Below are 14,546 nucleotides of genomic sequence, written 5' to 3' on the forward strand. Positions count from 1 at the left end.
GAATTCCGCTTCAAAACGTGTATGTAAAAGGTGTGAGGTGCCAACCCTACGGCTCTTCCTTATTTATATGAACTGAGTAAATCTGGGCTACTTAACACGTAATTGTTTGTTCTTTGTCTTGGAGTCAAACTCCAATAGGTTATCTATTTATACTCTGGAAAGTATCGTTAACTTCCTAGTTAGTCTCAACAAACAATCGGCAATGAGCCAAGAAAATTGCTTGTTAAAAATCGTTACAAGAATCCAAAAGGAATAAATTCCTAGGCAAAACCGATCAGAAAACCTAGTGAACTATTAGTTAGGGTTAATGCATAACTAATGATGTTAGTCACAAATTACGATGCGAAATTTCAGGCTCATGTTTAAACTAATGCGGCGTGGCTAAATATAGCAGCTAATTAACGTGAGCGATCAACACTGAAACACATGTGCGGACCAAAAGTTTAGCTGTCAAACCGATGCGACTGGCTTAGCCGGCATGCGAGCAAAAACGGAGCATCCATCACTGGGATATTTGGGAGAAGATGGATGGATGGAGATTACATGCTAAGCGAAATATTTAGCTGATTGGCACGTTTGGAATCCCTAAAGGTTCGAAGCGGTGCCCTAGTTTTGAAATGTCTTCATCTTGGCGTCTGTTTATGGTTGAAGTTTTTGAGAACGCATTACCAAACTAGTGTGCCCGTAATATTAAAATTTCATTGAGGTAGAAGATAAAAGGGGTTTGAGAGAATGTTTCTCTGATTGGCACATTTAAAATCAATAGTCAACAATCGATGCCCTAGTTTTGAAAAGTCTTTTTCATAGCGTTTCTGAGCTTAATGGAAAAAGATCCTTGTATATCCAGAACAAAGCAAACAATCTACTGGCAATCACAATACAGCATCTACCTGAGTTTTGAAAGGGTGTACAATGTACATGCAGGCGATTGTTTACATAATTACTACCACTTTTGTGTGCAATTTGTGTAGGAATGTCGTAATTTCATTGTAGTAATTAATAGGGGGGGTGTCTGGGTGAGAGATGACGACGATTACTGCTCTTATCGCCCCTTAAGAGTCACCCTCGTGCGTTCTCATTACGAGACGTATACGAAGGTATATCACGTCTAGCTTCATTATTCCTTTCTTATCTTAATTCCTTTTTACTTTTTCCGATATTGTTTGATTTAAGATTTAATCGATCCTCAATAAACTTATTTCTTTGATGATCTAATCTAAATAATTTAAAATAATGATCTGTATAGTTATCGCATTAGTGGTCTTTCTACCACGAGCCAATTTTCCGATATTGTTTGTTGCTATATTTAATAGTCGTTAAAAGCTTTATTTCTTGAATAATCTAATCAAAGAAACTTCTCTAACAGGGTCTAATTGCTATATTACCACAAACCGAAGGAAAAAGTAAACCGTTCCCCATTTTTAGGGTTCCGTACCTCAAAAGGAAAAAACGGAACCCTTATAGGATCACTTTGTTGTCCGTCTGTCCGTCTGTCAAGACCCTTTTTCTCAGGAACGCGTGGAGGCATGAAGCTGAAATTTATATCAATTACTCAGGTCTACTGTCCCTTGAAGCTGTGAAAAAATCAAACTTCTAAGCCAACGCAATCAAAAGATACAGCCGTTTATGCCGCAAATTTTCGACACTTGCAAGGGAATCAAAACCTACAGGGTGCTTCCCGTGAACTCAGAATCTTGAAATTTGGTACGAAGCAACGTCTTATAGCATAGATAAAGGAAAAATTACGAAAACCATAAATTTTTAGTTACATCACATAATATATTTTTTTTTAATAATTTTAAACTTACTACCCATTTCCTCATAAACGCGTAGAGGTATTAAATTGAAATTCATACTAAATACTCAGGTCTATAATACCTTTAAGCTGTCGGAACCCTCGGTGCGCGAGTCCGACTCGCACTTGGCCGGTTTTTCCTAAAGCTTTGTAAAGTAAATCTCGTTAAGGATGGGACGCAATAGATCGAATTACGTTTCCGCTGGCTTGCCGCTCAATACCTCAATACCTTAGTTTAATTTTACACCTGACTGCACCTGCAATGATCCTGCGGTGACGCCCATAAGATTGATGTTTTTGTCGCATGCATCAGGTAAATTGAATTAGCGACTTTGTAGATTCCCGACCGCAGAAACTTATAAACGTGTTAAGTTTCTTACATAATTTTATTTAATATGAAATTTATATTTGCATTCTTCACATTAGCTTATATTTTAATACTGCCATAGAAACTGAATTTGCTTATTCAGTTGTAACTTTTAGCACAAGTTTATTGGTAGTTTGTTTATTGCTAAACCTCATGAAATACTTACTTCTACTTACTTCTTTAATACTTCGATCGCAGATTCCAGGAAATTCATTTGTATTCTATTGTTGTCGCGATCACCGGTGCTCTTATGGGGCTTGAAGAATTAAATAAAGAATTAGAAATATATCAACCCAAGCCTTACAACAATTATTTCGTAGCACTGCTACATTAACATGTATTTTACTACAAAACGAGTATTTGAAATGGACGTAGAAATTGTATATTCCGCGCACGTGCACCACAGACTTAATTGTTATTGTCCATACGGGCATGTATCCTGTGTCTTCCGAGGCTTAAGCTTAAATCAACGCTACGTGATGAAAATAGTTGATGGAATTTTATAACGTGTACATGGATGATGTATCGTCCACTCTATTATCCATCAAGATAATTTACAACTTACCTTTATGGATTTTTTTAACATTACAAAGATAGCCTATTATAATATCAATTATGATTTTTATAATGAAGCAGATGACACTATTTACATAGTTATAAATTTTATGAAGATGCAAATGTTTTTCATAATTTCTAAAGTTATAAATTAAAAACATGTAGTTTTGTGTCTGTTGTATGTGGCATTAAGAAATGAAGTCTTAACTTCATGGATATGAAAAATCCTTACAGTAGCATCCCATGTATGTCATTGACCGAAACAGAAGTCGAACTGTTACGCCCCAACATTAACGCGGTTCCGGTATAATCCAATAAAACTGTCGTTATTGCAACATGCAGCACCAGCTATATCCATCGATTTTTACGGGACAACCAGATATTCTCGGCTCGGTTTATTAGCATCATACCTTATGGGAAGCATTAAACAGATGTTTATTTAGCGGTTTCCTCCCGCCGGGTTATTGTAAATTCTTGCGCTATCGTCAACTCGACTGAAACTGCATTCGTCTCAGTCTCGAGTGTTATATGCACCTTTGTTTACGCTTATGTTTTATTTTCTTGCACGCCTCCGTGTAATTTCACAATAATCTTTGCCCTGACATTCCTCGAGGGGGAGCTTTTTGGATCGACGCCATTATGCCCCGCTCTATCTTGTTCGTTCTTTGCGGGCTTTTATTCGAATATAATGAACGTTTTATTCGTAGGTGTGAACGGTTCAATGGTGCGATTTCTTTCTGGTGTTGCTCGCACAATATCGTCAATACAATAGAGTTTTTTCGCCCGTCCTAAGCTTTTTAGGGATTTCTTATCTGCTAAAAATGTTTGTGCTCGGAATCCAGGCGGTTTATTTGTTTAAAAAACGGGCGCCACCGAGTATTCTTGCGTTATCTCGCATTATTTGTCCTATGAAGTGTTCTTTTTCCCCGCCGCCTTTAAAGTCGCCGCGAACGGTAGCGTAGTACACGCTATCGCTTTTTGTGGACTCACAAGAACCATTTTCTTAACATCTTTATTGCCACTTAAAATTCAAATTCATGCTGTATTAATATTTTAAGGGCCATTAGAGATTTAATCAGATTTGGATTTCGATGAAACGACTCAGTAATGACAAATGCAGCTGGGGTTATGAAATATTTAACGAGATGAATTATTATGAACACGAACGTTACTTTAAACAGATTTTTAGAAGACGAGGAAAACGAGTAGAGTGATCTCAGGGCTTAGATTTACTTTGTTTTTCGCTTGCTCCTACATTTTGTAAGACTCAATAAAGACTCGTCGAATGATACAACAAACATAAACAAGTAGTCGTTAGAAAGTCTTATCAATTCAATTAGCAAACACATTTCAGTGTTCTCCGCATACAAACACCCACATAAAGTGTTCAAACGGCTTTCATATGCTGCTCACTTAACTCTTAATCGTCCTTATCGTGTCTCGAATAAACAAATATTCCATTAACGGTGTGAAATTATGGATCGTTAGCTTCGTTTACATACCGATATTGAGTTAATTGTCGACACACCGGTAAAGCTCCAACCTGTTTTTAATTAATTTGATGTGGCTGATCATCGTTTTATGATTTATTTGTCTGCTACTTGTAATTTGCATATTAATTAGGCTAAGAGCAAGTTTTGGTTGCTGCATTGCGTCTAATGATAAATTGGGTGTCCCGATTGGCTCGATTGTTGGGCTTCTCACCCTCGACGCAAAAAGATCATCCCTCTGTAAAAAAGCCGCTCTGATGAAATTACCATTATACGGATATCGTTTCAGTTAATTTTTCAAAAACAATTTTGAACCTGTCAATACCAGCATCATTATTTTGCCATAATTTTTTACTAAGCGAAATTGGGCATCAATCATCAGAAGTTCAAAATACGCATTTACTGGCATCTGCTCATGTAACGTGTAATTGGCCTCACATTAAACAATGTTTGCCTTACTAATAACAGGGTCGGGAGAAAAAACGAGAATATGTAATAAGGCATGATATGGTGCGTCCAGATTTATTTTGCCTCGTAGTATGAAATGATCCTTATGCGGTGGGCATAACGATCGTGCCAGAGGTAATGACAGGTCACAACTTATCCCATAACGAGTAACGAGTTCGTGGAATGTAATCTGTTATTTAAATTCCGTGTGCTACGGCCATCTCGAAATCTCTTATTTTAATTAAATTATCTTAATCTTTATTATCTACTATTAGTTCTGACGAAAGTTTCTTTCTTTGGTAACTTTCGGCTACTGGTATTTCTACACTTTAGCCACATTTATCTAAATTGTGAGTTCATTTGTCTTATTCTGTTGCTTTGTGGTCTGCCGAAATAAAAATAGAACCTAAAAAGCCAGGTAAAGCTACTTCAGTACGGTCGATTACCATATCTCAAAGACTTATTTTCCGGCAAATCTTTTTTAGCGGTTCCCATGATTTGTGGACAGGTGGCGCGGCGTCTTTGTGCTTTGATCTCGCCGCTGCGCGTGCGAACGTTTTTGTCCTTTTTCATATTGATGTGTATTGGTTTAAGTACTGGTATTTCAATAGATCCAGGATCAGATTGCAGATCGATATTTCTGTAGCATCAGGTTACGCTTTCAAATCATATTTCCTCTACTGCAATGTTATGTCAGTTTCTAAGAAGATAAGATATCAAAGATATGAAAATCTCTCATCTTATGCCACCTTGTAAATATTCCCATAAGATTCTTCTTATTAGTCCGTTCTAATCCAGATTTCTTCTTCCAGGACTGACAGCGGAGCTCTACTATGTCCGCGAAGGGCAGATCAACGTGTATGCCCTGAACTTCGTGGTGCCAGTGCCAGCCACTATCGGCGAACTGCACTTCACATGGCAGAGTCTAACGAGACGACCGGTGAGTACTTTACTCTGTTTTAAAAATATTATGTGTCTTAAATCTTGGAACAATTAAGGTATTTCTAAGAAAGGTTTCTTAAATGTACAAGGTGTATGGCATCAAATCATATCTAATAATATATGTATTATGTAGTATGAGTTATAACCCAACTACGCCTGACTTCAGTTTTCCAATCTGGCTATTCTAGAAAAGTCTTTTTGACAGCCAAAAAAGTCTTCTTCTCAATTTCTTTGATTTCTATATTGTGTTAAAAGTCTCTAATCTCTGACACTTAGCTGTGATCCAAAAAATTAATATTTCTAAAGCCAAAGTCCTAAAGGGTAAGCCCTTGGAACCTTGTATCCTGTAGGGATTAGTGACGTCACGTAGACGTGTTACCTGTTAAGTCCTTAATCTGGACGTGACACTTTTTAAGAGATTATAACGCTCTGCGCAGTGCGCTTCGGAAAGTCTTTTTGTGAGATATTATGGCGGTGTTTTCTAGATCTACGTAGAAATAAGTCAATGTCTATTTTTCCTCAGATGCTAAACATAAATACTTTAATGTACAACATTATATATTCTGAGAGGTAGGTACATTAATTTCGTCAACATGAAAATTTTTATTATTTTCATTTTAAGATTTTGATTGACCTATGTTGGCTCAAATACTTTTCTGCTTAGTGACAAATATTATGTATGATCCCATTTCGACATTTTTTCATAATATCTAACATTTACAAGAACAGATGGATAGAAATAATTAAGTTTTTATATGTTTAATATGTAGATGACGCGCTCACTTTAAAGCAAAATTAGCATATCAAATTAAGATCAGTAAAAGAAGATCTACTAATTACACATCAACATAATATATTAGGCGTAAGATATTCCACGAAATGGCGAATAGATTAACTAATTGAATATTATGTTTGATTTTATTAATTAGGTAATCGTTTCATATGAACTAATTACTGTTCCATTAACTGCCTTACTGTTTATTTTAGGCATTTTGAGACTAATAATATCTATTAGCTTTGTTTTGTAATATCCAGGCATCTAAGGAAATATTGTATTACTTATATGGTAAAAGATGTATTTATATTTCTACGAAAATGATCTTTTCCTGCCTCCAGTGACCTTATTGGAATTCTCACTTCTTTATTTTTATTTTTTAGGTATAAGCTATAAAAATGTTTTGTTTAATTTACGATCTCATACAACTTTGTAAACGAGCTTTTTATTTATGACTACCGCCGTCTTTGATGTTTTCGCAATTCGCCTATATAAGGTTGAACAAATAATACGCTCATAAAATATCGTATTATGTATAATTTATTTATTGCGATCATTTAGAGGTTAGGGCAGTGCTTTGGTAAATCTAATATCAGTGGGTTTTGATAAAGCTTTGTCGTTTTCTTGAAGGTTTCGAAGAAAATTCAAGACAATCTCATTTCATAAAAGTTGGGGAAAGTTAATTTTTTCAACTCCGAAGTAATTTTATTCGCTATCCAGTTCTTGGCAAGCTGTTATTATGTAAATTGCACATCCTATTTGAATTTGAATAAACAGCTTTAAAAATGGATGTTTGGGTCATAAAATATCTAATTTATTTAAAATAGCACATTTTATGTTGCTATTTGTCAACGTTTTAAATTAGGTACATGCCACGATTTGAATTGATTAAAATATTTCTTAGAATAGGGGTAGGCGTGGTCCAAGCAGGCGCGGTCGCAGCCTGAAGTTTTGGAGGGGGTCACTCACTAGTCACTTCACTAAAAATTTATTGCTGTTATATAGGATATAACTAGAAATTTCCTTATTATTTGGCAAGATTTTGAGATTTGACCTTAGATTGGGGGGGGGGGGGGGGGGGGGTCTGAACGCGCCTGGGTCCAAGAACGCTTTAACTAGGAACAAGTGTTCAATATTATTAACATGTTAATTTCGGGAGGAAAAACATCCTTTATTTCCCTGTCAGGGTCCTAACTGTCTCTTTTCTTCATTTTTTTTTGTTGCAGACCCCTAAACAGATGCCTAGAGAGAGTGTGTTTTGTACCACTGATTTTTTTTTGTAGTTGGTAACTCTTTAAATCTTGGCTATACATGAGTTGCAATAAAATATTTGCCCATACATTTTTCACCATCTGAATAATACATATTTACTAGGTATACGAAAACGGATTAAAGATATTAGTATTCAGTTCGTTATAGAATCGATCATGTTGATGTATCGAGCCGTTCGCCCGGCATGCAAATATCGATACCGACTGATACACATCGCTAACCAAATATTATGTGCATTCATTGACGATGCTGCAGCGGCGGCTATGGTATGGAATATCGAATTGGCTCATCCCTAGCGTTTGGACTTAATTCTGAGAGGCTGAAGACCTCAATGTACGAGCAGACCGTACTGCCGACCGATCGCAGACCGATTTAACCGGTGTTTTCCCGTTTCACGAGTTTAGTCAGACCAGCGATCAGTCCGACCACATCTGGACTGTATATGGAGGCCCTTACGTCAACGACATAATAATATTTTCTCTGATAGAAACTCCGAGGTAGAATAAATAAACGGTCTGAAGACGTGTAGTGAGTTAGTGACTAGTGGACTTCTTAACTGGCCAACGCGATTTCACACAATTCTAAGTTCTAGTCGCTTTTCTCTTAAATATATTATATATCCCTTAGTTTGATCCTTTGATTTCTTTCGATTAGTATTATAGGCGATTTGTCGCTATCATATTCGATTTGTCGATGGCTCAGTGGCTCAGTGGTGAGCGCGTTGGTAGCTCAAGCCGTGGGTCGCGGGTTCGAATCCCGCCGACGGAACAAAAAGTTTTCAAAGTTCCTGGGTCATGGATATGTATTAAATACTAGATGTCCCGCGCGGCTTCGCCCGCGTAAATTAGGAATTTTACGGAAACCGTACATTTTCCCATAAAAAATAGCTTATGTCCCTACTCTCTTCACGTGGTCTACTGTTACTATCTGTGCCAAATATTGCCATAAAAATTGCTCCAGTAGTTCGTGAGACAAACCCTTTCTAATATTTCCCCGTTTTTCCCACGTTTTCCTGAGTTTCTTTGGTCGTATTAGTCTTAGCGTGAATTATCACGCTAAGATACATATAATATAGCCTTACTCGATAAATAAGCTATCTAACACTGAAATAAGTTTTTAAATCGGACATATAGTTCCTGAGGTTAGCGCGTTCAAGTAAACATACTCTTCAGGTTTTTATAATTAGATTTTTTTAAATTATCGCTTGACAAATTTGAGTCTCGATCTAAAAGACTATGAAAAGTACCAATAACACATAATAGGCTCATAATCGACGATGCATAGTGTAATATGGTAGTGATGATGATGACGATGAATGTAATTTGCATAGTAGCATAATATGCTTTCCGTTCTTAAAACAACGCTGAAACTCCCAAACTTGCATCTATAAAGAATCAGGAGTTCTCTCAGCACCTTCCGAACCACGGCATACCAGGTATACCTCGGTGCAAAATCTTACTTGTTGGTAGCATATGCTTAGAATACTTCTCACGAAACCGAAGTCACCACACGTTTCCCTATAAAATTTGAGGAGTTCCCTCGATTACTTATGGATCCTTCATCAGATCACCACTTTTGTGAATATAATACTAAATTGGCATGATACCCTATATACCAAAAGCAAAATTTTGAAAATCGGTTTACAAACGGCGGAGTAATCGTTGAACATAAGAAAACGAACATAACACCTCCCCCATTTTGAAAGTCGGTTAAAATTGTAGCCTATGTGTTATTCTGATGTATAAGCTATATTATTGTAAAGTTTCATTAAAATCCGTTCAGTAGTTTTTGCGTGAAAGAGTAACAAACATCCATACATCCACACATCCATACATCCAAACAAACTTTCGCCTTTATAATATTAGTAGGATAGTAGGATGTGTATCATATTATAATAAAAAAATCTTAAGTATAATAATACTTAGTATAAAAAGTATTAAATATATTTCCGTTGTCTGGCACCTGTAACACAAGTCCTTGAGGTACTTACCACGGGGCCAGACTGACGTGGTGTGAAGCGTCCATAGATATTATTATTATTATAATTTATGCCGTAGCCCGTCTACGCAAAGCTTACTCGACCCAAATGCTGGATGAGCTATCTCGACATATTAAATACTGTTATGTGTGTCCATATTTGAAAAACTGCCTTATATGGCATACTTCGAGAACTTACGAATACGTTTATGGAAAAAAATAATTGAATAAATCTTCGATTCATCAACGTCTTTCGAGCCTAAGTTGGTTATGGCTAGGTTATGAAAGCTAAGTAGGTAAACAAACTTATAAGGGCGGCTAGGTAACGGTGGAAAATGTACATCGATTCTTCTTTTTTATGCAACATTAATGCAGTTTCAAACAACTTGATATTTCTTGAGAATATCATTTTAGAAACTGACATGGACTGAATAAGGAACGAAGCTGCAGCCTGGGGTCTTTGATACCTGCAATAAACACATGTTACTGTAATAAAAAATAGTATACATAAGAAACCGCATTATAAAACTAGATCATACCACGTTTTCACGGATCGAAACGATAGATCGCAAAAGCTTAGCTAGCCCAAAGACTAGATAAAAGCGCGTAATATTAGCTTTTTAAGAAATTAAGTTCACAATTTAAGGTAAGACTAATTAAAATTAATTAATAAGGTCCTATTAAGGCTATAAAGTAAACTACATTTCTATTTCAACATTTAGAGCAGGCCAACTTACCTTAATTGGCGTTTTCTTAATTAGTTTCGGCTTTTACCGCATTCATTAGAACCTAATTTCTAAAAGGTGAGCATATTCATTTTCACCAAAATTCTTTAAATTAGTCAAGGGCCAATTTTAATATTTTTTAATTCGTTTACATTAATTTAATCTTATAATATTATAGGAGTAATAACATATCTAAGAAATACACTTAGAAATAAAATATTTTTATGATGAACATTTTGTAGTCACAAAATACAATTTTTTTGTAGCTGAGTCGTATGCAAAATGATTTTCGCACATTTTGGTATCTATGGAGATACTGGATTGATTCCGAATTTATGAGATACTCTTTAATATTTTGTCGGATAGGAAACGTAATCGAAGAAAGAACGAAGCTGCTGTTGCATTAAAATCGTACAATCTGGGTGCCGATTTATAAGCGAGTTTAAACACTTACAAACTGACCTACTGCAGGGCGGTTTAACCAAAGAATAAACCACAGTTAAGCGCATAATTTGTCAGCACACAAATCATTAGTCTTTGTAGTAGCGACTGTTTGTGTAGCGGTGAACCATGTTACGATATTTAGTTAGTCTTGTACTGGTTACCGCCTCACTGATAAGTTTGTTTTGTCGGCTACTTCTTTGACTTTTACCTTTGTTTAGAGTAGTTTGTAGTTGATAGTGAGTATTTGATGAAAGAGCCACCGGTGTATGGACAAACTTTAGTGAGATATGCAGTGGTGATCCCCAAAGTAAGATCTTCCAACCGAGCAGATTAAGATCGAAATCCACTAAAGTAATTTCAGGCGTTGTCTTAATATTATGTAACGCGTGGTAGCGCGGCGTACTTGAGAAAAGTTGAGCGCAGTTATAATTATTTAGCTTTGTTTGGTCACGTTTTATACGAGATTGTTTTAATACTCTTCATTCGGAACCAAATGCCTTGTGAGATTTTTTTATTTCACCCTATAATTTTTTGTAAAATATCTCTAAGTCTCTACAATCTACAATCGTTCACAAGTCTCACATCAAATCAATATAAGCTATATTCATTTATGCATAACGACTTTCTACCTTTTGGCTTCTCTTTATTGGGCAGTACGAATTGATAAGTTTGTTTTCATAACCAAGGTCCGTTGAACAAAGAAGCATAGTAATATTTGCACCCACTATCAGATGTGTACTGTTTTGTTTGTCGGCGTACCTTTCTCGGTAACTACTTTGTAGTTAACTCTTAGATTTCATCAGTTAGTTTGCTTTTCTTATTACAGTCTTCATCTGTTTTGTTTTCATGGAGCCGCTCGCTATTGTTGACTGTGAAATTATTTTGATTAATATGATCTAGTAAAAAATATGGCAATTCTTTGTTATAACCACAATATGTAAGTTATGCTAGTCACGATACAACATTGATATACATATACACATACACATATATACATACTTAGTTTTCCTTACATAACCTGTAACTTCAGTATTAAACTTGCAAAGGGACATGCGAAAATTACCCTGTGCAGTCTAGGTGAAGTGTCTTTTACACTCTTTTAAATGTTATTACGGACTTATAAGATCTAGAGGTGTTTCTGTGGGTTCACGAGACAAAACAAACTAACTATGAATTTAATATGTATGTTTCTTATCTTAATTGCTGTAACGTTATACAAGTAGTAAGGAGTAACAGGATCGTATTTTCAAGAACTGCGATCATAATACCCCGTGTAAACATCGTTTATTTGAGCACTTATAAGGAGTCGTGAGGCAGGGTAGACATTTGATCGGCCTGACATTGCACGATGGATGTTTTATTTCTAGATAAATTTTAAAAAGTAAAACTTTCGCGAATAGGCAAAAAATTGTTGTTGTGTGTGTGTTTAGGTTTAATATTATTTATTTCTGAATAGATACCTATTCATGAACCTCTTGAAATAATTTACCTGAAAACTTTATTGTCTTTCAAACTGTTTAATTGTTCCTAACATTTGAAAATTTATACCACTTAAATTCACTTAATATTATCCAAATACAGGCACAATATAATATGTTATGCATTTTCTTATTTTCTACCTTAAAATAAAAATGCTTTAAAATCACTACAATCCATAAAGTTAATATACCTAGCGGAATAGAGTAACAATCTCGGGCTGTCAAACGTAACCAAAATTGGTTTTCATCTGTGTGAAAAATATGTGTACGTATACACTTACACAAGCATGATTGAACATGAATTCTATGATATTAAATTGTCAACGTGCGGCACGTGCCCACTGGACGTCAAAAAAAGAGTGCTGCTGTCATGTATCACACGTCTCTTTTTACCACGCAGTGTTACTGATAGTGACATCTCTTGCTCAGGCCTTGGTTTCTCTATTCCGCTAGGTATATTAACTTTATGCTAGAATCTTAATCGTTACACACAAGTTAAAATGTAAAACGTAATATTCAACGACTCCAGTTATTCCACATCTATGCTGCTTAGCATCGGGTGCGTCTGTCAATTTGGCGGGCACAGTTACATCAGATACCGTTACCATTGTGCCCGTCATGGGGTTATCGCAGACGGCGTGGAATGCCAAAACGAGTTACCAGTATGTAAAACTCATGCCATGATCCATACCATATAAGATAAGAGATTAGTTTATGTACTTCATTGTAATGAAGAAGAGAATTTACATTACTGTTCGTAACCTTTGACTGCAAGAAAGAAACAGCATAAAGTTTATGCCATAAACCAAAACGTTTTGAAGTCTTCGTTACTAACACTTTACCTACTAACAAAAATTTTAAGGTATATTCTTTGTTACAGTTACCGTACACGCTCCACGCGAAGGTGATGAAGGACTCCGGAGCCCTCCACACGCCCACGTTCAACATATCCAACGAAGGCTTCGTGCCCACTGAGCCCCAGACGTGGCGGGTCGACCTGCCATGCACCGGCACCGTGGCCGCCGAAGTCGACGTCACGATATCCCTCAACGTCTCGACTGGCTCCTCATCCACGGCGCTGCACTTCCAGCGCAAGAAAATCTGCTTGAAGGACGTCCCGCGCCCAGCAGTGAGAGTCGACAACGCGCCGTACGCACCGACGTCAGCCGATATATTCTACGCCGGTGCCGGCTGCGCGGGCGCAGTGCTGCTGATAGCTGCCATCGCTGCGGCCGCCTGCAGGGCCAGAGCGAGAAAGCTGCGCAGAGCGAGAAGCGACGAGCAGGATGCTCATGCGTTCCTACCAGACTCTTCGTGCAAATCCGCAGCCAGCTACACTAGCTACCGTCGTCCTACATCTATACCAGCACCAGCTCCGGAAGATAGAGCCAGGGATCTTCAGCAGAGGATCGCCGAGTTGACCATCCAAAGGTGTAGAGTACGACTACGGTCGGTGGCCATGGAGGGCACTTTCGGCAGGGTGTACCGAGGGACGTATGCTGACGAGGAAGCGAGGGAGCAGGAGGTCCTCGTCAAGACTGTCGCAGAACACGCTTCTCAAGTACAGGTAAGGCTGATCACAACACAATAAGTTAATTTGGTTAGCTCTGACATCTATAAATCTACTTTACAAAACCTACTTTAACTTTTCTTCCATTTTTCAACAGAATTTATCATGAAAAAGTTAAAATTATCTCACTCCTACGGGATTAACAGTTTTAAAATCCCCAATCCCCATGGGCGAAGCTTGCAATAAAAGCGTAAATCGATTCTCGCTCGCAAAGTGCTTCCTTTATTGCGAATTTTCCTTTTTGCAACAAGCGTCCTTTTAAAAACAATTTAGGCTTAACAATTTAACCTTTTAAAAATGTAGCCTACATTTATTTACCCACTTGAAAACATTCAACATTTTTGCACAGGTATCCCTGCTCCTCCAAGAAGGCTGTATGCTCTACGGGCTGCACCACGAAAGAGTACTGTCTGTTTTGGGCGTGAGCATAGAAGACCAGACCGCGCCATTCCTTCTCTACCCGTGGAACGCTGGCTGGAAGAATCTCAAGCAGTTCTTGCTTATGTGCCGGGGGGTCAGCATTGGGGGGAACTCGGGGCCCCCTCCCCCTCCCCTGACCACCCAGCATGTAGTCAGAATGGCCCTGCACGCCCTAGATGGCCTGTCGTACTTGCACTCTCAACACGTGCTCCATAAGGACATAGCCGCGAGGAACTGCATGTAAGTTTTTTGGAGATTTCTCATGAATATTCAATGTGCTCTTTTGTCA

General features: G+C 37.4%; 1 protein-coding gene across 1 annotated transcript in view; it reads left to right on the forward strand.

Annotated features, from left to right (window-relative positions):
• LOC121730163 (tyrosine-protein kinase Drl-like) overlaps positions 1-14,546 on the forward strand; it is a 55,088-nt gene that overhangs the window by 37,441 nt on the left and 3,101 nt on the right. Inside the window, exons 2-4 of the mRNA XM_042119079.1 lie at positions 5,467-5,594; positions 13,148-13,834; positions 14,187-14,497. Coding sequence (XP_041975013.1) covers positions 5,467-5,594; positions 13,148-13,834; positions 14,187-14,497 — 1,126 coding nt within the window. The remainder of the gene's footprint in view (positions 1-5,466; positions 5,595-13,147; positions 13,835-14,186; positions 14,498-14,546) is intronic.

Source organism: Aricia agestis, chromosome 9 (assembly GCF_905147365.1).
Source record: "Aricia agestis chromosome 9, ilAriAges1.1, whole genome shotgun sequence".
In the NCBI taxonomy this organism is placed as follows: Eukaryota; Metazoa; Arthropoda; class Insecta; order Lepidoptera; family Lycaenidae; genus Aricia; species Aricia agestis.